This window comes from Ursus arctos, chromosome X (genome assembly GCF_023065955.2).
Source record: "Ursus arctos isolate Adak ecotype North America chromosome X, UrsArc2.0, whole genome shotgun sequence".
Taxonomy (NCBI): domain Eukaryota; kingdom Metazoa; phylum Chordata; class Mammalia; order Carnivora; family Ursidae; genus Ursus; species Ursus arctos.
In genome coordinates, this window is record NC_079873.1 from 106,903,545 (window position 1) to 106,929,782 (window position 26,238).

The 26,238-nt window shown below is 43.0% G+C and overlaps 1 protein-coding gene across 10 annotated transcripts in view; it reads right to left on the reverse strand.

The window, feature by feature from the left end:
- TMEM185A (transmembrane protein 185A) overlaps nucleotides 1-26,238 on the reverse strand; it is a 33,737-nt gene that overhangs the window by 3,403 nt on the left and 4,096 nt on the right. For 6 of the 10 annotated variants that reach the window (XM_026479799.4, XM_048213678.2, XM_048213677.2 and 3 more), the window contains exons 2-5: nucleotides 10,766-10,942; nucleotides 8,469-8,676; nucleotides 3,274-3,357; nucleotides 61-237 (exon numbers count right to left, since the gene is read on the reverse strand). In XM_026479799.4, the coding sequence (XP_026335584.1) occupies nucleotides 61-237; nucleotides 3,274-3,357; nucleotides 8,469-8,676; nucleotides 10,766-10,942 (646 nt within the window). Of the gene's footprint in view, nucleotides 1-60; nucleotides 238-3,273; nucleotides 3,358-3,701; nucleotides 3,771-8,468; nucleotides 8,677-9,470; nucleotides 9,491-10,765; nucleotides 10,943-17,706; nucleotides 17,921-26,238 lie in introns of those variants that run through there. The other 4 variants (XM_026479801.4, XM_026479796.4, XM_026479800.4 and 1 more) reach the window with 2 other exon arrangements.

Consider the following 26,238-nt stretch of genomic DNA (forward strand, 5'->3'; position numbering starts at 1 on the left):
GGGCCAGCCCAGGGAAGGGTGGGGTTCAGGGCCCGAAGTGTTCTGTTGTCGAAAGCTTACCTCGAAAGTAAGGAGAGGCACGACGATGGTCATCCAGCTCAGTGCCATCGTTATGTGTGTCCTTCGCTGTTCTGCGATCACATCCATGGAACGCAGGAACAAGACAGACCACACAATGTAATAGAGGACCACCAGGCACAGAAAGGACATGAGAATCCACAGGGGGACACACACGACCTGAGGGAAGGAGAGAACGGAGTCTGTAGGGTTTGTCCAGCACCTGAAGGCAGGCAGAGCCAGCCGCTTGGTGCACGTCTGCGGCTGAGACAGTGCCGCCGGCAATGGGGACCCGCAGCCAGCGACTGCGCTGAGGACGGCCTGGGGCTGTGGCCCGCTCCGGGACACGCTCTCCGCGGGCCACTCTCGGGGTGGAGAGCCCAGCAGCTGCCCTAAGACAGGACCTCACTCAGCCCGCACCTGGCTCTGCCCTGAGGGAAGCAGGGCGCCTGCCCTGCGCCCCGCACACACGCCCCCCTTCCCGACACCCCATCTTCACAGCTGTTTGCCCGCTCCGCCCGAGGCTGCCCTCTGCTCACACGCGCACAGACGCCGAGAGGTCCCTGCCGCCTCGCCATGACGGCTTCCCCGCCTGCTGCCATCGCACCGGAGACCCCTTGCTTCACCCGCACATGAGCCCGCGTGTGCTCATCCTCCCTCCCGCCCCGCCCCTTGGATCCTTCTGGCACCCTCTGCCTCGCTAGCCAACGGTACACTGGTTTCTCCTGGTGTGCGGCTCTACGACTTTTCACACATGCACGTGCAGAGCTGTGTATCCCTGGGCAGGACACAGGCCTCCCTCGTGCGGTCCTTCACGGTGTCGTACCCCCGCACCACCCCCAGCGCCTGGCACCCACTGACCCAGTCCCTCTCGCCGCGCTTGGGTCGTTTCAAGAGCGCCGCCCGGCGCGGCCTCCCGAGACCGCCCTCTCCCCATCCACGGAAGGTCCGTGAGCTCCTCTCCCTCGCTGCGCGGAATGACGGGCTGTTTCTGTGTACTGCCCAGTGGCGCTCCAGAGGACGGATGCACCACCGCCTTGCGGCCAGCCCCCGCGGAAGGAAATCTGGGTGCTTGCCCGCTTTGGGCTGTCTCAAATAAAGCTGCTACCAACACGCGGGCCTGGGCTTTTGTGTGGCCGTGCGGTGTCATTCCTCGAAGGGATACCCCGGGTTGGCACTGCTAAATCGTATGTTAACTCCATGCTCCGCTTTCTGTGAAATGGCCAAACTGCTTCTCTGAGTGCGTCTGCAACTCAGCATCAACAGCAGCGACGTGCGAGTGTCCCCGTCCCTCCCCGCCCTCCCCTGCGCTCTGCGGCGTGTTTTAGCTCTGCCCTTCTGAGGAGTGTATGGTGGGACCTCCTCCTGACCTTGATTTGCCTTTTCCTACTGGGTAAGGATGTTCTGTCCCTGTGCTTATTTGCCATATGCATATCCTCTTTGTGAATTGTCTTTCCAAGCCTTTTGTCAATTTTAAAATTAGGTGGTTTGTTTTTTGAGTTTTGAGAGTTTAGATGTTTTAGATACAAGTCATCGGTTGGACATGTGCTTTGCGAATATTTTCTCTTGCTCTGTGGCCTGTCTTTTCATTCATTTCAAATCTGAGCTTCTTGTATGGATCTTGTTGTTAGTGCCACTTGTAGGGACTCCTCGTCTAACCCCAGGTTCCCAAAGATCTTCTATGATTTCTTCAGACAGTTCTTTGGTTTTCCTTTTGTTTTTAGACCTACGACTTGAGTTGGTGTGTGATTTTTAATCCTCTCAAGTAGCTTGGAGCTCCTGATGGTAGGTTCCGCTGTAAAGTCTACAGAGGGTCTCCTCCCCGTGCCCCTCCTCATTTAGCCACGCTCACTTAGCCCCCCACCCTGCCCACAGGTGGAATGCTAGCCATCATAGCGGCCTCCCTCCATCCTTCCTGATCACTGCACGAAGCACGCCACTAGACTATTCCATCTGCTGGGACCTGCCCAGACCTGGGGCTGGAAAAATCTCCCCACTTACCTACAAAAAATATTCACAATTCCTCATCTTTTTTTTCTGATTGCACCTTATACTAAAATGTTGGTCTTATTCAATTCGTTTTCTCTACATCACAACAGAAAATCCTGACCCCAATTACCATTCTCCAGATACACCACCCTAAAGATGGAGGACAGGTACCTGAACATTTTGTATTCTGACTGTTTTATCAAAGATTTTGGGCAGAGGTGATCAGTTCCGCCTTCATTCATTATGGAGTTGACTATGTTCCCTTATTTTCTTCCCTGTCAACAAATGAATATTTTCTTTTTTTGCTATACTTGGTACTTTTTTTAAAGGTAAACCATGTTCATAACAGAAAATGTCTTATATGCAAAAGTACACATCAAGCAGTGGGGGGAGGAACGCTAAACCCCAGCACGACCTCACCTCCCAGAGGCCACGAGCCTCCCACTCGGTTCTCCCCTGCCTTCTAGACATTCATAGAGGGAAGTGCAAGTCCTACTGGCTTCTCTATTTGTAGCTTGCCATGTATATATAATGACATGTGTACGTACCTATACCCACCCCTGCCCCCCACCCTTCTATCCACCTACGGAGTCAGTTCCAACCACACACCCAGGAACTGAAGCCACAGGTTCTAAGCAGGACTTAGGCCTCACCCCGGCAGGACTGTACACTGGCACAACAACTTTTTTTGAAAAGCAAGTTGGCAGTGCAGTCTGTCTTTCAAAATCTCAAAAAGTTCCCACCCTCTGGCCCAGTAGTATTGTCTCTGGAGTCCTTCCTAAGAAAACAATGAAAAAATCAGGCAAAGATTTTTTAGGCACAAAAATATATGTTACATCATGATTTATCATCACACTGGTATCAACTTCAATATTCGAAGGGGATGGTTTGGTAAATGCATTTGAAGGATATTGCTATCAATTAAATTTTTAAAATTATGCTTATAAAGACCTTTTATTGCCAGGGGAAAATGCTCATGACGTGTTAGGATGAGAGAGCAGCACACAAAACCGTGTGCACAGCACGGGCTCAGCTACCTTCACGAAGCAGTAACGTCTGGCACAGGAAACCCCGAACACTAGCCATGCTCTCTCCCAGTGGGTTACGGGTGATTATCATTCTCTTACCTAAGCTTGCCTGTCTTTTCCAAGTTTTCTACAATGAACACAAATTACTTTTATAATTAAAAAAAGAAAAGTTTATTTAAGGATTTAAAAAGTTACATACAAGCCAGGGCCAGTGGATGATCTTGTCCAGTCTTAAGGCAATGAATATAAACTGCAGGATGTTGACCGAACACAGTATTTCTAACTAAAAATGAAGAGAAGAATCAGTTAAACAAAGTAAAAGTTGTATTCAATACTGCAATTATTTGGTTAATACACTAAAAGGCAATGCAAATTATAACACGGTAAAAGTTTTATGAAGTTATACTGGGACCTCCTGATTTTCCAGAGGAACGAAGCAGCACAGTGGCAGCAAGAAAGCTGCCTGTGGTCCCCTGCCCCGTCCCCTCTGCTTAGCGGCTGCCCCGCCCTTCCTTTATACTCTACCACACAATAACCTTGTTTCCAGGCTCACCCGGTAGAGGCAATCTATGGCAGACACCTCAAGTGTCCTTCCTGCCCCTACCCGCAGACCTCTCTATTCCATACCTGCACTTCCTTCTCGTACCCCAGGCTCAGCTCCGGATCCCACCCCTTCCTTTCTGGCTCCTTGGGGACCTGGTCACATCAGGACATCAATTTCAGATTATTTATTGCACCTCTAACCCTGCCTGTTCCACTGATCCCTCCCAGAAGCACAGAAACAAGTTCAACTCATGCCCATTAAACACAAAAGAACCCCACAACCAAATGAGCCCATCCCTCCCTGGAGCCAGCATCCCTTCCCAGCCCTAGCACTTTGTTACCATCAAGCTTTGTGAGACAGCGTCCATGTGCCAGCCCCTGCAGCCTCCCCTGCCATTCTGAGCTCCCAGCACTGCGATCCAGCCTCCAGCCCCGACCACTGGCCACTGCTCTGTCAAGGTCGTCAGTAACTTCTACAGCATCAGACCACCTAAGTCCGAGCGTCCTATGGGGCGTCTGTGCGGCATCTCTTTCCGGGAGCCCAGCGTAGTCTCGCCCTCCTCCTGGTGCTCTTGCAGCTCCTTTTCAGTCTCCTCCTCTCCCTGAACCCCGATGCCCCCCAGAGCCTTCAACTTGGTCTCCTGTCCCCACTAGAGAGACACGGACACAGACACGCAGGCTTTCACTCGCTCGCCCTGCCGTCCCCAGCCCCGGCTTGCGCGATCTCCTGCTGGCTGCTTCACCCACCTCTGTCTCTGACCTAGCCTTCCTGCTCTGGCCCAGACGCAGCTCTCCTGGAGGTGCCTTGGCCAGAGCCAGTCCCACACTGAGTCCTTTATCGCCTCACACCTTTACCCTGCCCCCTCCCTTCCAGAGCCTCCCGCCTTGCTGTAAGGCATGGCATGGTGGCCCAATGACCCAAGCCACACCACCAGCAAGCACCCTAGGCTGCTTTTCCCGCTCTTGCATGCTCAGTCACCACGTCCTGTCCTCTCTACCACCCCGATGACCACTGCCTCATCAGGCCTTTCTCCTCACCAGCCACCCCCCAATGCTTCCAATAGCCCCCTGACTAGGCTCCCAGCCTTCGGTCTGGAAGGCTCTCTGCTCCCAAATACCCCCGGGGCCGTCTTTCTTCTGGCCGCGGCACTCACTGCTCTTCAACAGCTTGCCACTGCCTACAAAATGAAAATCACTGGAAGCCGTCTGATCTGGCCCAGAGCTTCCCCAAAGTTCTCCGTTCACAGGACATTTAGTGAGAGAGCAATTCTTTCCTAGGCCTCTGGGCTGAAAGAGATCCTTAACAGTTCCACTGGGTTAAGTAATCGGATCTAAATGTGCGAAGTATTTATGTCCTAAGTAGCCACCTAAAAAAAAAAAAACCTCCTATAAATCAAAAGAAAAATATGATTTTTATTTCATTCCTAAATAACCACAACGAATTCCTATGAGGATGTGTGTGCCTGTCGGGTGCTGCACCATTTCTTAAGACACTGCCACCCTCATTAGCTATTCTCCAGACAGAGTTCAGCACAGCACTACCTTCTCCTCACAGCAACTGCCAACAACCTAGCTTCTTCTCTGATATCATCAGAACTAATGTAGGATGATCTAATAATAAACCTGTAAACTACTTGGAGGTATCCTCACAGCTGGTTATCATTGCTTTTCCCTCAAAAATGTCCAATATCCCATGGCGCCCTGGGGCAGATCAGCGCGTCCTCTGAGGACTGAGGATCTGGCCCCTACTCAAGCCCCGTTCCTCTCTACAGCCTTCCTTTCCCCCAACTCCCACCGCTCTCTCCTTTCCACTTCAGGCTCCAGGCAATTCTTCTCTTATTGTGGTAAAATACACACAACAGAAAAACTTACCGTCTTAACCATGTTGAGCTGTACAGCCCAGCGGCACTAAGTACATTCACACTATTGTGCGACTCTCACCAACATCCACCTCCAGGAGTCTTTGCATCTTGCAAAACCGTGCTCCAGTCACACCAGAGTCACCAGAGTTCACTCAGTGTGACAGATTTTCTCCTGCCTCTATGACTTCGTATGTGTGAGTCCCTCCGCCTGGAAAATACCATCCCCTTCCCCACCTACATAGGGGGCCCCGGCAAACCCCACTCTTCCTTCATGTCTCTGTGCAAGCCTATCCCCATCACCCCCTAGCAAATGTAGTACTCTTCCTCCTGGGACACAAGCACAAAGAGGCACTCAATTCCTGACATGGCGTTTCTTCCTCTAGGTAGGAGCACCCAGTGTGACTCCATGAATGTCTTATTTTTTGTACTCTGCATCAGGAAAATATGGCTTCATGCCCGATGCAGTGCTAGCTCTTGTACTTTTATTTTCTAAGAAACAAAGTGCCAAATTTTTACATGTATCTTAAACTTCCTCCTCAGTCCCTATCCAACTACATTTAGATGGCTCTCTCGGTGCTTTTCTACCTGGGCGAGACACGGCCCCTGCCCCAGGAAGAGGCTAGGAATGGTGCAGGGTGCCCCTGGGTCTCACACACACTTGTGGGGAGAGCCTCTCCACCGGCATTTGGTGGGCAGAGGTCAGGCAGAAGCTCCCTGCAACGCATAAGACAGTCCTGTTCAACGAAACATTTCCCATCCAAAAGGCCAACATCATATGTCCCTCCCCCCACCCCGACCAAGAAACACTGAGCCGAATAGGGAATTATCTGGAAGGTGTGATCTCAGTGATTCAGTTTAATGTAAGCTTTTGCAAATGATTTTTAAAGCTCGGTTTTGCTTCATCTGCTCAGGTAATACAGAAAACATGCAAAGCAACAGGGGCATAAAGGAGAACAGTGAGGATGACTGGGTGGAAATGGTGCCTTTAACCAGCACAGAGTACAGATTTCGGCGATGCTGGAAAAGGAGTCTGGAGCTGGCATCAAAATCTGAGTTCAAGCATGTGAATTCAGGAGGCAACAGCACGAAAGTGGCAGCAGAGACAGGAAGTGTAAGCAAGATCATCCGCATTGTGGGTCACAAGTACACACGGAGAGGACAGAAAGCGCCCAAGCCTAGAATCCTGAGCCGCAACAATGGAGCCAAAGCAGAGGGGCCAGTCTAGTCAAAGGCCCAGTAGTGGCAGGAGCCACAGCATGGCTGGTGGCTAGAAAAAAAGGACTGGAAGGGCCCACTGGATCTGGCCAGTGTCTGGAGAGTGTGGGGCTGAGCAGGGAGCCCAAGGTCAGAAGGGCTCTGTTGGAGGGAGCCTTTCTGTGAAGGAGAAGAAAGGCACGAGAGCCGAAGAGAGGACTAAAAAGCCTTTGCTGCTGTCGTTTTGTTTTCTCTTTCAGATGAGAGAGCCCAAAGTTACCAGACAGAGCGTAGATAAACTCAGGAGCAAATGCTCAGAGGAACCAGAAGGGGCGAGGGTCTACCTGCAGCAGGGAGGGGCACTGGGCAGAGGCCAGAGGCCGCACAGGTACCAGGCTGCTTGGGGGTAAGATGCTTTCAGACATCTTTTTCCTAATTGTACTCCCTCATGAAGTACTTGTCCCGCTGGCAAGCAGCCAGAGGGGCCTTGCAGAGAAGTGGCTGGGTTGTGGAAGGCTGGGGGAAGCGCAGGGAGGGGAAAGTGGGCCCTTGGAGGGCTCTCCCTTCACGGTCGCTGCAGAGGACCAGCCACACCCCCCGTTCCCGGTGCAGACCCAGCGTCCTGGCACTCAGGGTCCTGTTCTGCTGGGTTCCCAAGAGCCTTGCTCCCTCACCCACCCTCTCTATGGGAGCCTTCCAGCCCCACTGCCACGCTCCTTCCTCTGCCTGTTACTTACCCAGCTCAAAACCAAGCCTCCCTCGCGTCTGGTTCTCCCTCGCCCCATCTGTGGGGGGCTTTGAGCCCTCAGCTTCCGCGCAGTTCGGTGTGCAGGCTCTGGAGTCAGGCCGACTGGCGTGGGATTCTGGCCCCGGCCCTGCCCTTAACGAGTGGCCAGGAATAAACCCCCCTCCCTGATCACAGAGCAGGGGCAACTGCTGCATCTACTTCACGGGGTTGTTGTGCCTCTTTACTAAGACACCGCCAGCCCCGGGCCTGGCGCACAGTAAGTGCTCAATAAATGTGACCTGCGATCATTTTCGATACTACTATTAGTACTGCTCACATGGCTTTTTTATTCGGCTGTGTCTCCCCTATGTCAGGGCACAAAGGGCTTGACGCGAGCGGGAGAGCCGCTGAAGGGCTAGACCCCGGGGTCTGCGGTGGTGTGGCGTGGCGTGGTGCTCGCTCTGAGGTATCCATTTGCCTGGGCTACACGGGACCGCTTATTCAATCAGGCACGAGTCTAGGTATTGCTGTGAAAGGACTGCCTTTCAGTACAGAAGACTATCCTCGATCCTGTGGGTGGTTTCACTGAACGAGTTAGAGGCCCTGAGGTGTCCTGGAGAGGAAGAAATTCTGCCTCAAGACGGCAGATTCAACTTGGGCTGCGTCTTCAGCCTACCGGTGACTTGTCAGCCCCACAAGCGCATGAGCCAGCTCCTTAGAATTACTCAATCGCGCTCCCCTTCCCTCTCTTCGTTCCTCCCTCCCTTCCCCCTTTCCCCACCTCTCCTATTGGCTCTGTTTCTCAGGAGAAGCCTGACCAACACAGGTACAGGTGGCTAGGGAAAGTCTTGGAGCTGGATGGAGCCTGAAGGCCTGGGTGAAAAGCCTGCGTTCTAAGTCAAGAAAGAATACCATGATTATTTTCATCAGCTTTTGTTTCCTTACTTACCATAATCTAGAGTTAATGACTAATCTCTTCCTAACAAAGGGCAAGAAATCTATATTATGATAATGGACCAAAAGATTTCACTTTTTAAAACATTCTAAATTAGATATATGAAATCTCACCTCCAGTGACCTATCATGTCGAAAGCCCCAAACACAAGCGGCAACGGACACCGGAGAGACAAAGAACAGCGGCATGAAGACCAGAAGCCAGAAATGGCTTCCTCTTTCAATCCTGTCACAGACCAGAACTTCAAACATCAACAGGAGCAAGTGGATGCCCACTGCAATTAACATGGCTTTAAACTCCACACACGTTTCTCCTTCTGCTCTAAAAAGGGACATTGGAAGAAGAAGAAGAAAAAGACTAAGTTCAGAATCTCCACAACAGGCAGGCAGTCCAAGGGAAAATGCCAACCTATGTTGATACTACAAACGATATTTAGGAATTTGACAAAAAGCAGAGGAAGTTAGGTAGAAAACGAACTTAATCTTTAATAGGCAATCTTTCAAACGCCAAAGAACTACTACATGACGATAAATGAACATTACAATCAAACCAGACAAAGTTTTAACTGGGTAATGACATTCTCAGAAGTAACAGCCAGAGTTATTATTTCCCTGACAGTAAACATTATAAATGCTTTTGTTCATAACTTTAAATTCAGCTACTTCCAAGATTATTCAAGTTGACTGCTTCTACTACTAAAAATGGACAAATATCCCTTAAATCTCATGACCCTCATCTCTCAATGAATTAAAAACCATGTAAATCACATTTCATGCAATACTATAAAAATAACTATGAATGAGTGTGGTTATATTTCAAGAAAATATAGTAACTATTATTAGGTGCTATTTAAAAATGCCGATAAAATTATGAACATCTATTTATTTTCCTTTCTATTCCATTAGGATAAATTAACACCTGCAGATGAAAGAGAAGGAAGAGCAGTTAAAACTGTTTTTAAACAAAATCAGGTTAATTAGCTGTTTAAATATCATGCAGGAACTTATATTAACAACTGAAAAATAATTAGGCTGCTAATCAGGAAAATGCTTAAAAATGAATTTGGAAGGCGTACAGTGTTCCATTCAAAATACAGACACACATTTATGATGTACCTTCTTGATGATAAATACACCTGAGGTTAGGACACAGAGAAAGTGAAGCCAGTGGTTACTTCTACAGGACCCAACAACATTCCGCTGGATAATGTTAACACTGAATGACCACACCTGCACACTCACTACATTTGACTATACACCTACAATTCCTTTCCTCGCTCTAAAAATCTTAAATTAAACCAACAGGGCAAAGCTCAAATAGCTTCTCAATATCAATTAGTGGAACCTAAAATGTTTAGTTACTTAACTTTTCATACTTTGAGTCATAAATATTAGATATCTGAAAATATCTCATAAAAAAAGAAAAGATTTGCCAGCGGCACAGGTAATCTTAAAAAGGAAAAAGGAAGTCTAAGGACTTTAAAACAGCTACACACAAACGTCTCCCATCTGCCAAGGCTCTCTGCATGACGACTTTAAAGTTCTTAGATATGCATGTGGCAATGTACGTGACACGGGCTAAATCTTATTTTTAAAGTTAATCAAGATTGAAACACCTGCACTTCTACCACACGAGCAGCCGCACATGTCCCGCCTGTCCACCGGGCATTCCTTCCCTGCCCGTCTTCCTGGTGAAGGTTGAGAATAGCCCCTCAAGTCCCCCTTTTCCCTTTCCGGAGTGCCAGTCTCTGAGAGGGAGAAGAGACTCTTCGGGTCCCAGCAGCACTAGGCTGCACACCGGAGCTGAGCCAACTCCAGGAACCTGAACGAGCTGAGGCAGCCGAGAAGAAAGGCACGGGGCGGGGGGTTGAAGGTAAAGCTTACCCCTCTGCCTGGGCCACAAAGGCTCTGCTCTCCTTCACAGCATCTGGGCCTCATCTTTCCCTGTCTCAGCGACTCACTGTTTCCTGGCCAAGCTACCCTCCCCCACCCCCACCCACAGCGCTAACAGTCCTAAAACCCCAGGGCTAGGAGATTGGGACCAGGGGAACCCCAATTCCAGGACTGAACTGGAGACAGATATATCCCTGATGACGAAAGCCAGGCTTCTGTTTTACAGAACTGCTCCGCAAACATGATAGTTTTATAGTCCCTAGTCTAGCATGGTATAACAGTTCGATATTTTGGAAGCATTTTAGATTACACTGCCTTTTGCGGGCTGGCTAGGATCTTAAGTACCCCAAACCACACGACTTTTATTTAAAAACACATATCAAACCCCTAATTTTTAAAAAACTTAGAACAGAACTCAGTTTCCCTGTATTATAGTTCTTATAAAACCCCCAAAAAGTGAAAAACAAGATACTGCTCCCTCAGGGTAGAGACCAATGGGTTTTATAAAGCAGTATTACCGATATTGGGGATTTCGTGCCCAGACTCCCGTTCCAACTGAGGCTCCAACAATGACCATCAACTTCCACAGCCATATTGGAGCAAAGACAGCCCAGTAACTCCACTGAATGACGCCATCCAGACGAAGGGCCAGCAGCACAGAGAACAGCAGGAGACAGGCATAGATGAGGAATTTACTAGGAGAAAAGTAAAATGATTAAAGAGACTCTCTTTTACAAATATGTGATACTGAAAGGGAAGTCATAACAGCAGTATTTTTGAGCACATGTGAAGAGTTACTAATTCAACAATCATATACTGAAAGGTTCTGTGTAGTAGACACACCATGTTAGGGGATTAGGAAAACATAAAAGAGACTAAAATAAGTTCCTTGCTTTCCAGGGCTTCCTGGTAGGAGGGTGGCCACACAGAAACACAGAACTATAATATAGCATGGTGTGTGCTGGAATGGTGCAAGGGTAGAGTGTGACGGGAACCCAGAAGAGGAAATCTGGATTCTGTCTGGGGGCACTAGGAAGCAGAGAAGTGATGCCCCTGGAGCTGGTTCCAGAAGATATGTGGAAAGCTGTCAGGCAAGAAGGACTGTGAGATTCGGAAGCATTCCAAGCAGAAGGAACTAGATGTACCAAAACCTGGAGGCTGAAAAAGGCTGACATGTTTAGGATATGGTTAAGTTTTGTCAGTGGTTAATTATTTGATTCTATTTGTAAAAAGGTATGGCATTTTTAATCTGCTGTATTCAGATATAGTCACATTTTGGTACATGTATTATACTTTCTGTGACTGAACAGATCACACACACACACACACACACACACTCACATTTCACATAAAAGGAACTTCCCAAAGAGGATGTCCTTAAAATATTAATGGGAAATTACACTGTTGAGGACTTCTAGTTCCAGCTTTGATGAAGTAAGAGGAATGGGGTTTTTCTTCCCACCTTAAACAATAAACTGGACAGAATATATGAAACAAGAGTTTTCATATACTGGACAACAAAGGCTGTGTCCAGCAAAGGACTGTAATGACAGGAAGGGAAGAAGGAATGAAAAGAAAGGAGGTAAATTTCATTACGGCTCCGGCTTACTGCCTAGACGTGGTTCCCAGCATGCAGCAAGAAGGTAGTTAAAGCCCAACCCTACTGACCATTGCACGAAATGTAAACGGCTTACCAGTTAAAAGACAAAGATTGTCAGACCGGATTAAAAAGCAGGACAACTATATGCTATCTGTAAGAAACCCACTTCGTCTAGCTATAAAATCACAGATTAAAACTAAAAGGACAGAAAAAGTTATACCAAGCAAACACTAACCAAAAGAAAGCTGGAGTGCCATGCTAATACCTGTTTTGGTCTTCTATTGTTGCTCTAACAATCACCACAAACGTAGCGGATTAAAACAATACAAATCTATTATCTTACAGTTGTATATGTGAGAAGTCCAGACAAGCTTGGTTGGTTTTGCTGCTCAGATGCTTATAAGGCTGCAATAAAGATGTCAGTTGGCTGGGCTCTTATCACGGGATTCTGGGAAGAATCTGCTTCCAAGTTCATTCAGGTTGCTGGCAATTTGGTTTCTTGTGTCTATAGCACTGAGATCCCGGTTTCTTCACTGACTGTCAGCTTGCGGCTGGCCCTTGGATCCTAGAGGTCTCTCTCTGATCCCTGCACATAAGCCTTTACATCTAAAAGCCAGCAACAGCATATTGAATCTTTCTCACACTTAGAATTCTTCTGACTTCTCCTTCTGCCACATTGCTCCTGCTTCCAGCGAAAGTTCTCTGCCTAAGAGCTCATGTGATTGGGTCCACCTGGATAATCCAGGATACTATTCCTATCATGTCCATAACTGTGGTAGGCAGAATTCTAAAGATGTTCCCCCAAATTCCTGTCCCCTGGTTATTCAATCAAACACTAATCTAGGTACTACCATGAAAGGACTTTGTAGACAGAGTTAAGGTTACTAATCAGGTGACCTTAAAATAGGGAGATTAGCCCAGATTTTCCAGGTGAGCCCAATGTAATCATATGAATCCCTAAAAGCAGAAAAAGGAGGCCTATGAGTGAGTCAGAGAGATGTAGCAAAGGAGGAGAGACGGGGCAGAAGGGGAAGTCAGAAAAATTCTAAACATTAGAAGGATTCAACTTACTTTTGCTCGGTTTGAAGATGGAGGAAAGGAGTCATGAGCCAAGAAATGCAAGCAGATTCTAGAAGTTGAGGATGATTCCTGCTGACAGCCAGCAAGAAAAATGGGGTCTCAGGCCTACAACTGCAAGGAACTAAATTCTGACAACAACCCAGAAGAGTCTGGAAACAGATTAAGCCCCGGAGCCCCAGAAAGGAATGCAGCCCTGCCCACACCTTGATTTTGGCCTTGTGAGACTCTAAACAGAAAATCCAAATTAGCCCTGGTACACCTGTACTTCTGACCCACAGAAATGTGAGATAATAAGTTCTGTGTAGTTTTAAGACACTAAATCTGTGGTAATTTGTCATGGAAACAACAGAAACTAGTACTATAACCTTAGATACTTTTGCAAAGTCTCCCTTACCATGTAACAGAACAGTCAGAGGTTCCAGGGCTTAGGGCCTGAATCTCTTTGGGGGGCCACTCTGCCTGCCACAATATAAGACAAGGTACGTTTTTGAACAAGAAATATTACCAGGGACAAATGGGGGCAGTTCATAATGAAAAGAGGTCAATTTGTCGAAGAAGATCTAACAACTGTACATATTTGTGTACCTAATGACAAAGCTTCACAATACACGTAGAAAATAATAAGGAAAAACGGAAAAAATCCATAATTACTATTGAAAATTAACACTTCTCTCTCAGTAACGGATAGAATGCATTGAAATTACTAAGGAAACACAAGATTGTAATAACCCTTTATCAACCAACATGACCGAATTGATATTGATAAAGCACTCCTCCTACAACAGAAGAATATAAATTCCTTCCAAATGCACATGGAATATTCACCAAGACAGACTGAAATCTGGGTCATAAAATAAGACTCAGCAACTTTAGAAGGATCAAAATCATACAAAGTAAATCTCTATACACAACGGAACTAAAAATCAACAACAGAAAGATATCTGGAAAATTCTCAAAATGCTTGCAGATTAAACAACATTATTCTAAATAATCCATAGGTAAAAGAAAAAAACACAAGGAGAATTTGAAAAATTCCAGACTAAATGAAAATGGAAACACAGCTTACTAAAATTTGTGAGCTCCAGCTAAAGCAGTACCTAAGGGAACTTTATAGCATCAAATGCTTTTGTTAGAAAAGATCTAAAGTCAATGATCTAAGATGCACCTTAAGAAACTAGGAAGAGGGGCGCCTGGGTGGCCCAGTTGGTTGGGCATCGGCCTTTGGCTCAGGTCATGATTCCAGGGTCCTGGAATCGAGACCCACGTCGGGATCCCTGCTCAGTGGGGAGGTCAGCTTCTGCCTCTCCCTCTGCCCCTTCCCCTGCTTGTGCGCTCTCTCACTCCCTCTCTCTCAAATAAATAAATAAAATCTTAAAAAAAAAAAAAGAAACTAGGAAGAGAAGGAAATTTTAAAAAGTAAGTGGAAGGAAGGAAATGATAAATGTAAGTGCAGGAAAAAAAATCAATGAAACTAAAAGCTGGTTCTTTGAAAAGATAAAGAAAAATAGTAAACCTATAGCCAGAGTAATCAGAAAAAAATAGTAGACAAAAATCACCAATATCAGCGAAATGAAAGCAGGGACATTACTACAAATCCTACAAACTTTACAGGGATATTATGAACAACTTTATGCAAGTAAATTTCTTGAAAGAAACATTATCAAAGTTCAGACAAGAAGAAATACTTTCACATCTCTATACCTATTAAATAAATTAAAATTGTAGTTAAAATCTTTCTAACGAAGAAAAGGTCAGGCTCTGAAAAAATCTACATCAAATACATAAAGAAGAAATAGTAGCAACTTTGTACAAATTCTTACAGAAAAAGATGGGAGGGTGATATTTTCCAATTTATTTTACGAGGGCAGCATTACTCTGATACCAAAACCTAACCAAGAAAGAAAACTATAAACCAATACCCTTCATGAACATAGATGCAAAAACCCTTTAAAAATTATCAAATTGAATCCAGCAATATATAAAATGGATATTACAGTACGACCAAGTGTGGGTCAGTCAAGATTGCAAGCTTGGCTTACCATCTGAAACCAATAATGTAATTCACTGTATTAATAGAATGAAAAAAAAAAACATGACTATCTCAACAGTTTCAGAAAAAAACATTTGACATAATTCACTATCCATTCAAGATAAAAGCTCTAAACAAATTAGGAATAGAAGGGTATCTATGAAAATAATGTTTAATGATGCAAGACTAAAATACTTTCCCTATAGAAACAACGCAAGTACCTCCACTTCAATACATCTATTCAACCTTGTACTGGAGGTCGTAGGCGTAACAGTTAATACAAGAAAAAGAAATAAAAGCAATAAAGAGTTGAAAGGAAGGAGTAAATCTGATTATTTGCAGACAACATGACTATCTATGTAGAAAATCCTAGCTAATCTACCCAAAAAAACCACTTCCAAATCAAATAAGTGAATTTAGCAAAATTGCAGGATACAAGGTAAATGTACAAAAAATATTACTGTATTTCTTTAAGCTAGCAATGAAAAATTGGACACTGAGATTTTAAAAAAAAAAAACTATCATTTACTGCAACTTTCCTATAAATCTAAAACTATTCTAAAATTAAAAGTTCATGAAAAAACTGCCATTTACAAACATCATTAAAATATGAAATACTGAAATAAATGTAACAAAATATGTGCAAGACTTGTACATTGAAACCTACCAAACACTACCGAGAAAAATTAAAGATCTAAATAAACGGAGAGGTATACCACGTTTATAGATTTAAAAATTCAATATTGTTAAGATTTACATACTCTGTGTATTAATTTCCTATGGTTGTTATAACAAATTACCACCAACTTGGTGGCTTAAAATAATAGACATTTATTCTCTTACAGTTTTGGAGGCCAGAGGTCCAAAATAGGTTTCACTATTTTCACTAAGGTGTCAGCAGGGCCCACTCCCTCTGGAGACCTGGGGGAGAATCCATTCCTTGCCTTTTTCAATTTCTATAACTATATTCCTTACACTCCTTAGACCCCTTCCTCTATCATCAAAACCAGTAGTGCAGCATCTTTAAATCTTTTTCTTTGCTCACATCACATTGCCTTCTTGTGTTAATAGTACGTCCTTCTGCCTCCTTCTTACATGGAAACCCATGATTGATTTAGGACCCACCTAGATAACGCTAGATACTGTCCCCATCTCAAGATCTTTAACTTAATCACATATTTTATGACATAAGCTAATATTCACCTTTTTGCCACAGAAGGTAATATTCACAAGTTCCATGGACTAGGAAGTGGTTATCTTTGACGGCCATTATTTAGCCTACCACATTCATCAAATTATTTAAAGATTCAACATAATCCCAATGAAAATTTCTCTGTAGAAATTGACATAGTGATTCTAAAAGTTATGTGAAAATGAAAGGACCCATAATGGGCAAAATAATTGTGAGAAAGAATAAAGTTGGAGAATCTATACTTTCAAGGCTTATTATAAAGTTACAACAATCAAGACAATGTGGTATTAACATTAGGAGAGACACAGAGAACGGAATAGAATCCAAAAATAGACTCATACATATATGGTCAGTTAATTTTTGACAAAGGCGCCAAGGCAATTCAATGGAGAAAGGATTGTGCTTCAACAAATGGTGCTGAAACAGATGGACAGATGAGGGAAATGCACCTAGACTCTTAACCTCATGGCATACACAAACATTTGTGTGAAATTGATCACAGACCTGCATGTAATAGCCCAAACTATAAAACATCTAGAAAACATAGGAGGGAAAAACACTTGCCACCTAGTGTTAGGAAAAGATTTCTTAGATGGGATACAAAACTGGACTTCTTCAAAATTGAAAACTCTTAATCTCCAAAAAAGACAATTAAAAAAATGAAAACCCAAGCCACAACTGGGAGAACACATTCTGAAAACAGTACCTGTATCCAGCACACATAAAGGACTTTTACAACTAAAAAATGGCAAAACAATCTAATTTAAAAATGGCCAAAAAGGGGCTCCTGGGTGGCACAGCGGTTAAGCGTCTGCCTTCGGCTCAGGGTGTGATCCCGGCGTTATGGGATCGAGCCCCACATCAGGCTCCTCCACTGGGAGCCTGCTTCTTCCTCTCCCACTCCCTCTGCTTGTGTTCCCTCTCTCGCTGGCTGTCTCTCTCTCTGTCGAATAAAATAAAATAAAATCTTTAAAAAAAAATTGCCAAAAAAATAAGAACAGACACTCCATCAGAGAAGTTATATAAAAGGCAAATAAGCACATGAGAAGATAATCAATATTTTTTGGCATTAAGGAAATATAATATCAATGCAATAAAACAAGATAAAACTACACACTCACCACAATGGCTAAAATTAAAATGATCAACTTAGACAACTATTGCTAAGGATGTGGAACAACTGGTCCCTCACATACTGCCGCTAAGAATGCAAAACAGTAGAGCCACTTTCAAAAACACTAGGGCAGTTTCTATAAAGTACATACTTACTCTATGGTCCAGCAATCCCATGCCTAGGTATTTACTCAAGAAAATGAGAAGTTTATGTCCATACAAAGACTTGTATTCAAATGTTCAAAGCAGCTTTATTTTTTATAGCCACTGGCACCAACCCAAATGTCCATCAATTGGTGAACAGTTAAACCAATTGTGGTATATCTGTTCAATGGAATACTCATCAGCAGTAAAAAGGAACAAAGCAGGGATGCATGCGACAAGATGCATAAACCTCAAATGCTCTATGCTAAGTAAAATAACTCAAACTGAAAACACAACATACCGTATCACTCCATTTAGATGATGTTTTGGAAAAGACAAAAGTGTAGATACAGAAAGTACATCAGTGTGGTTACCAGTGGCTGTGTAGGAGGAAAAAGCTGACTACAAAAGAACAGGAGGGAGTTGTTTCTGCAGTGCCGAACTGTGCTGAATCTAGATCTTTGGGTGGTGGTCACACAAAGAGATGGATTTATCAAAACGCCGACGACTGTGCCCTAAAAAAAAGGTAAATTTTACTGCATGGAAAATTACTTCAATAAACCTGGCATATCTATTGATCTACCTGTGCGTACACAACTACCTCAGTAGTTGACATTTACAGGACGTTTATGACAGGTCAATACTGTGCTGCTTTTCATGCACTATCTCACTTCAGCCTCACAGCAACCCTTGCGAAGGAGGTACCTTGGCTATTCTCATTTTACAGATGAGGAACAAAGGCTTAGATGTTAAATATCTTGTCCAAGCAGCTAGCAGTTCACAGAGCTGGGATTCACACTAAGATCGATTTGACATTTGACCCCAAAGTCCTTTTAATACTGCCATTATACTGATAATTCAACATTCTCGGAAAAGCATCTGGAAAGACAGGCACTGAGAATTAACAACAGTCTCCAGTGGGGAGGATTAAGGACAGTCTTTACATTCTCATGACTGACTTCTTTTCAAGGTACACGTACTGCACTTCCATTATGAAAAACAATGTAAGAAACTTCAATTGGAAAACAGGGGGAGGTTGTAAGGAGATGGGACCTACAAAACTCAACTCAGAAGTAAACCTCCAAGAATGTAAACCACAGCTAACGGACCAAAAGATTTGGAAAGGTTGCTAACTAGAATATATATATACTGCCTTTTTGTACCATAGTATTCTCGTCTATAAAATGAGAGTAATACGTACCTCATAAGGTGGTTGTGAGTACAAGATAATGAATACGAAAAGTGCTTTGTGTAAAGCACTATATTAGTGGTTCTCAAATTTTTTTGTATCAGGACTCCTTTACACTCTTAAAAGTACTGAGGAACCCAAAGAGCTTTGTTTATATGGGTTATACCTATTATTATTTACTATATCAGATTTTGAAACTGGTATTTTGAAATATTTATTAATTCATTTAAAAATAACAATAAAGGCATTATATGTTAACATAATTTTAATGAAAAAAGATCATTTTCCAAAATTGACACAGTTTTGAAAATTTTTTAAATGTCTGGCTTCATAAAAGACACCTAGGTTTTAATATCTACATCTGCATTCGTTCTGTTGCAATATGTTGTTTTGTTTCAAGCATATGAAGAAAATCTGGCTTCACAGAGATTTGTAGTTGGAAAAGAACTGAGTATTTTAATAGCTCTTTCAGATAATGGTGGATTTTCTTCTTTGACAGGATACCAAAAGTCAACCAGTGGTAGTAGCTTCCTGAAGGTTAAGTGTGATGTGGAATCCAAAACTCTATCACTAAACTTTTTGTAGTCTGCTACGTTAAAATCCATTGGTCTCTCTGGCACTTCAAATGAATGAAAGTTTTATCCCTGCATAATACTGTGTAGGTTGATTGAAAAATACTAGTTCACTGAGTAATAAAGATCTTTCAAATGTTGACACATTTCATTAAACAAAGGCAAAAAATCACATTAGTTATTGTCACAACCCATTTCATCAGAAATATGTAAGTATTGGGAGGCTGTCAAGTTCATGGGGGTAGATAAAACTTTTCAAAAATTCTTATCTTCCCTTGAAAGCTCAAATTTTACTGTTTGCAAAAACACCATCAGTTGTTTTCCTTGTTGAAAACATTGAAGACACTCCAACGATTTTTTAAATTTTAAGTTAGATTTGTGCTTACTGCGTATCAGTGCTGCTATTTCCAAGTCACAGGTTCACTTGGATTTTCAAGAAAAATGTCTGCCAAGTGCTCTAAGACAAACAGCCCCAGTCTTGTCTGTGAGCTGTCCTCCCAGGTAAAAATGGTGTTCCAGGAAAAAAGGCAGCCTGCAGCCCAGGCACACAAGTGGGGTTTTTTGTTGTTGGAGTAATCTCTACACCCCAAGTAGGGCTTGAACTTACAACTCTGAGATCAAGAATTGCACACTCTACTGAGTGAGCCAACCAGGCGCCCCCACAAGTGTTTTCCCTTGAGTCAACGACTGTACCTTATCGGTCACACAGAATATTAAAATGGATGTATACTCAAGGGTCAATATTTAGTGAGACTGGTATCTTTTATGTTTTATTAAGGACATCCTTATGTGAAGCTGGCTTTTTTTTTTTTTTAACTGCAAGCGTGCTGCAGTGAAGAATCCAGTGACTGTGAGTACAGTTCGGTGTCACCGGCTGGATTCGTGCTCAGGTGGCAGCAGTTTACCCAGCACTACTTTTGTACCGTCAGTGCAAATGTCAACCCAGAGAGGGGCAAGAACATCTTAGTATTATGAAAATAGTCGTGGCCTTTGCAGACCCCTCGAAAGGTTCTCAAGCTCCCCCCACAAGGGGTCTGTGAAAAATGGTTTGATAACTGCTGCACTGAGTACATGTTAGTTAGGACTATTAATGCTCAAAACCAAGGGAGGCTTTTACGAGCTGCTACAAAGACAGAGAGCTACCAGTGAAAGACGCCAAGGTACCAATGACCTCACCACTAGACTCTGGAGAAGAAAAAGGCTTGAAGGGGACGCACAAGCTAATAGAAATGGAGTGATCACCACAGAGAAAGGAATTAGCAGAAGCGACTTTTTCCTCTCTGAAAGCCCAGGGGGACAGTGCAAAAACTAGAAACCAGAACCAACCTGTCAACCAAAGCCTATGGCAACACATATCATTACCAGAAACAACAGACTTGAAAACAGACAATTAAAAAAAAATAAGTGAATAAAATATTAACAAATGCAAGGACAATGGTAAACATAGGATTCATAGGTAGATTAAATAATATATAGAGGTAAAATTTTTCTAAAGGATTTTCAAACTATAAACAAAAAATAGATGAGGTGCAGGGAGAGCAAACCCTCTGAGCTAAATTCATTATCTTCCTTAAAAGAGAGGGTTTTTTTATTTAATTGAAGAAAATAGCAGAAATAATGAAAATAGAAGTACTAAAACGTTTAAAATGTTGGAAAGTGATTACTTTATAATTTTTTATATAATTTAAAAGGAAATTAAGAGTTCTGGGTCTATTACATGAAAAATGAAAAACAGAAACAAGATGAACTTATAAGAGGACAAATAATAATACAAAAATAAAATTCCTACTTCAAATACTGGGGTTGAAAAATTATAAATAGGATGAAACGTTCTTGTATTACTCTCCTATTGCTGTCATACAAAGATACCACCAACCTTGTGGCTTAAAAAGCATAAACTCATTATCTTTACTGTTCCAAACATCAAGCGTCTGAAATGGTTCTCTCATTGGGCTAAAATCAAGGCGCCACCAGAGCTGTGATCCTTCCAGAGACTCTAGGAGAGACGGTTTCCCTGCCTGACCAGCTTCTAGAGGCTGCCTTGTAGCCCCTTGGCTCATGGTCCCTTGCTCCAGTTTCAAAGCCAGCAGGGGAGAGTCCAGTCCTCCTTACAGCAACTCACTCTGACCTCCACTTCTGCCCTCCCTCTTCTACAGTTAAGAATTGTGATTATCGGCCTTGCCAGGGAATCCAGAACAATCTCCCTATTTTCAGGTCAGCTGATTAGCAACCTTAATTCCATCCGCTACATTAATTCCTCTTTGCCATATAATGGAATATATTCCCAGGTTCCCAGAATTAGGATGTGGGTATATTTGGGGGATCATTATTTTGCCTACCACAGACCTATAATTAAAAAGTTCTCTTACTGGATTAACAAATAAAATCTAAATCTGTTGCATTCAAGAGTCACATTTGCAACCGATATCAAAAGTCAAACCAACTACAAGAAAGGAAAAGACAAAGGTTTATCATGTTTGGGTAAGGACAAGAGAAGCAGAAGAGAATACAGTAATTTGGTAGATTTCAAAGATAAACTATTAAAATACTAAAATGACTAACAATGAAAATGTAAACAATGAAAGACTAGCAACATGGCCATAGAAGACGGCAATAATCTGATCATTTTTCTTTTAAGAATACACAGAGATATTTTCATTGTGGGCTTCTACATGCTACTATTAAATAATCACAGATAAAGTAGACAAAATTCCTAAGGAAACTATGGAAATGAACACTACAGTAGACAAAAAATAGCATGGTTCTATAGAGAGAGTCAAATAGCAGGACAAAAATTACGCTTTCTTTACATACATACAGATTTTTCCAGATGGGGGAGGAAAAGGATCATGGGCACTGATTCACGATAAACACAAATCTAAGGGGGGCACACGATGTAATGAGCACTGGATGTTGTATGCAGCTGATGACTCACTAAATTCTACCCCCAAAACTGGTAATATACTCTATGTTAACTAACTCCAATTTAAATAAAATCTTTAAAAAATAAAATAAAATTTAAAAAACTGTTTGAATGCCTTCAATGTATGGAATGTATAAAAATGAGAAAGGAAGTCTCTGCCCTGAAGTTGCTCTAAGCCAGTACACAGAAAATCGGTTTCTCTGGGAGAGATGGGAAGGGAGGTAGGATCTGGGCAGTAAGTTGGGGACAGGGAATTCCAGACAAAGGGATAAGACTGTTTAAAGTATGAAACAGTTTTGAAACAGTTTTGTTGTATCCCAGGGGACTGGAACACACAGAGTAAATCCTGTAAATCGTGGGGGGTGGGGAGCTAGACAGACAGGAGGAAAGGCACCAGAGAAAATAAAGGGAAAGTATGCTGGGGTAACAAGGTAGGGGTTTTTGAGTATTAAGATAAAGTCCTTGGAATTTATTAATAGGCAATGGGAGCCACTGAAGATTTTCTGAGTAAAAGAAAGGTATAGAAAGCATAGAAGAATGTGTAAATTAAATTATAATTGGCAGAGACTGGAAGCTGAAATTCTATACAATTCATAATAAACCAAAACAATAGATTTAACATTGCTTAACCATATGGATCTTTTTCAATGTTCACTTGTGAAGCAGTGCAGCAGAGCGGAAGAGATCATTTGTGCAACTCTGAACTTTGGGTTCTTCAGGAGCAAAATGCAGATAATACTACCTCTACCAGGCAGTGCTGAGGTAAGAATTAAGTAACCTATCAGAAAGCACCTATTGCAAGGCTTGGTGCCACAGGCTTGCAGGTAATAATAAATGTTCGTTTCCCTCCTTAAGTAATGACTAAATCCATGATGAAACAGAACACTAGGGAAGAATATTTAAAATACTACTAAAACCCAACTAAAATACCGAAACATCCAGGCTGCTGCCAAAGCAAGACTCACAGAAAACGTATCCACTCCAAAAGTGCAACTAAAAGCAAAAAAGAAAAGAAAGAAAAAAAAAGGCAAAGGGAAAACTAGTGAACTAAGTTTCTATCTAAGAAATTTACGGGGAAAAATACCAAAGGAGCCAAAATATATAAATAATAAAACTAAAAGCAGAAATGTAGATACAAAAGCAGAACCAATCAGTAACACCAATAGCTGGTTCTTTGAAAAAAATAAACTACAAAGTTAGTCAAATAAATCAATATACTCAGAAATTTTAGAAGATGTAATTTATACACACATTTGAAATTGGGGGAAGAAGGAACAGTATGTCAACTATACCAACACATCTGAGAGCCAAGTAAAAAAGATAACTGCCTATCAGAGAGGGAATTCCAAACCTGATTGGCAAGCAGAGAAGATGACGCAGCAATAACACAGTGACAAAATTTATTTTAAAAAAAGTCGCAAGCCTAAACTACTTTGAGTCACTTTTCAAGAAATATTTAGACCAGAGTCCAAGTATAAAAATAGACTTCGCTTAATTCTCTACGAACCAGCAAATGGAGGTTCCGCTGGATATTGTGGCATCAACCACTACTTCCTCGATTTCACTTTTCCAATTACACCTTTAAAATGGATGTACTCCGCTCTATGAATCTGCAGTGCTAGCACAGGATCACTGAATAGTGTCACCGGGGTCAAACTACAAAGCTAGCGTCCTCTCTGAAATGTATATGGAGCTTTCTTGCTTGAGGCTCAAATTCCCTCTCCCCACTTTGCTGGGAAGAGAAAGGGACCGAGGGGAGAGAGAACATACCTAGGAAAGAGATGACTCTGGGTGTAAAAGTTTTAGTATCTGTTTTCTGCAAATTAAAAGAATGCAACTTGGGGCGCTGGGGCAGCTCAGTCGGTTAAGCGTCTGCCTTTGGCTCAGGTCATGATCTCCTGGTCCTGGGATCGACCCTGGGTCAGGCTCCCTGCTCAGCAGGGAGTCTGCTTCTTTCTCTCTCTCTCCCTCTGCCCCTCCTCTCTGCTCATTCTCTCTCAAATAAATAAAATCTTTAAAAACAAAAAACAAAAAAAAAACCCAAAAGAATGCAACTGGACTCATTTTAGATCCATCAGTCTTTTCCAGTTAAATGCAGCAGGCACAAACGCACACACATGCAGGTACACGTGTGCACACATGCGTGGCGTACACACGCTCTGGGTGACACATCCCTGTGGGCGCCTCTCTGTCTACAACTTCAGAGAATGGCTCCAACTGACAAACTGCTAAGTGACACTCTCCCAAACTGTTAAAGGGACTGTATCTCTTACACTGAGCAGAACCTTACTGACAAAATTTAAATTCTTTTAGTGGCAATTTTAACTGGTTATATTAAGACGAATAATGTTTAAGGGCATCTAACCAGAAGATGTAAGAAAGCACAAAAGCCCAATAAAAAAAATCACTCTTAAGGAGGACTAGAATGAGGCCAGGCTGGAAGTTTATCAGCTATGCAACTGCGAGGGGTGGGGGTGTCACTCTCTCCCTAAGCCTATCTCCTCCTGGGTTTGCTCACATATTAATTCACTAAGATTGAGGGATGTGGAAGCCCTGTGTAAATGATCAATTTTACCTATTTTTTTGCTGCTACTACTATTCTACAAGAGAAAAGCTGTAACAATTTCATTTAGCAATCGTTTTTCTCACTACTAGGCCATAGCGGACAAAGTACGAATCATTAGATATAAAGAGCCTATCTCAAGTTCATTTCAAGGCTTTCATCTTGAATTCTAGTACAGGTATGACCTATGATCAGGCAAGGCAATTAGAAACCCCAAGCTCAATACTCCTAGAGTCCTAGGAAACCATCTAAAACTCCTCACACCCACTGTCTCTCCCCTACAACAGAGTCTCCAATGTACACGTCTATTTGTACTCAGCATCCGCTCACTCAGCACATTTATCGAATGCCTCAACAACCTGGACTTCAAAGAGCTCACAGACAAGAAAAATATTGTGTGTGTGTAATTATCAAATGGGAATATTTTTAAAACCCAAAATTATGCATTCGAATGGGACTTGTCTCCTTTCAACAGTCCCGGGGAGGCCATGAGCTAATTCCACTTCATTGCTCAAACCACCTTTGGAGCTTTCCTCCTGGAATCACCTTGAGAGCCTGCAGTCTGTCTTTTTGAATATCCTCAATGGTGCCAACTCTTCACTGAGAGTGAATTCGATTTCTGGAAATGGCCAAAAGTCAGTGAGAGCCAAGTTTAGTGAATAAGATGTACGATCAAACTAGGTGGCACTATTTTGGTTCAGAAATGATCCATGATTATAAATAAAGCAATGAGACGGATTTCCTTATATGATTTGTAATCTGACTCCAAAGGAAATTTCAGATGAGTAACAAGGAATACAAGCAGTGGAATAGGAATATACATATTCCTCTTTTTCCTAAGTAACTTCTTTGAGGGGTAACACGCATTTGGATGTGTAAGCTCAGATATAAGGTTTGCTTTGTGTAATCACAACTCATAAATAGAAGGCTCTTTGGGATACTGGACCCACTGTGTCACAGGCGGGCCTGTCACTAAATTAGAGAGGTCGCATGGCATGCAGGAATGAGCACAGGCTTCAGAAGGAGACCGACTGACTCACGTTAGAATCCTGACCTGGCCCCTTGCCACCTGTGCGACTTCAGGGAAGTCAGAAGCTCGCTAAGACCCTGTGAAACAAGGCTGATCATCTAACTTGCAGGGTTGTTGCGAAGATCTGAGATAACGCCAAAAGCACCGACACTGTGCCCAACCGGTGCTAGGTGCCCCATGAGTCACACCTATTATTAATAATAACCTCAGTATAATCAGGAGGTTTTTCTTACTCTAGGTGGCTTAAGAGGACAGAACGACAGATAAGCAGACATTTGGGTGGTGGGTGAGTAGTTCATGAACAGTACCAACATACATTCACTACCAATGGATCTGGAGCCGGCTTAAAAAAAAAAACCCAGTAATATGCAAATGATATTTGTAGTAATCATTCACACTACAGGTACTATTTTTAAATCATATGACATGTGCCACCTGCAGCGCTGCCACCACACTGACCTTTCACCACTGTCTGAGCATACTAGGCCCTCTCATGAACCCTGTGCCTCTGCATCCTCTGTCCCTCCTAACTTGCCTTTCCTGCCCTCTGGTCTGA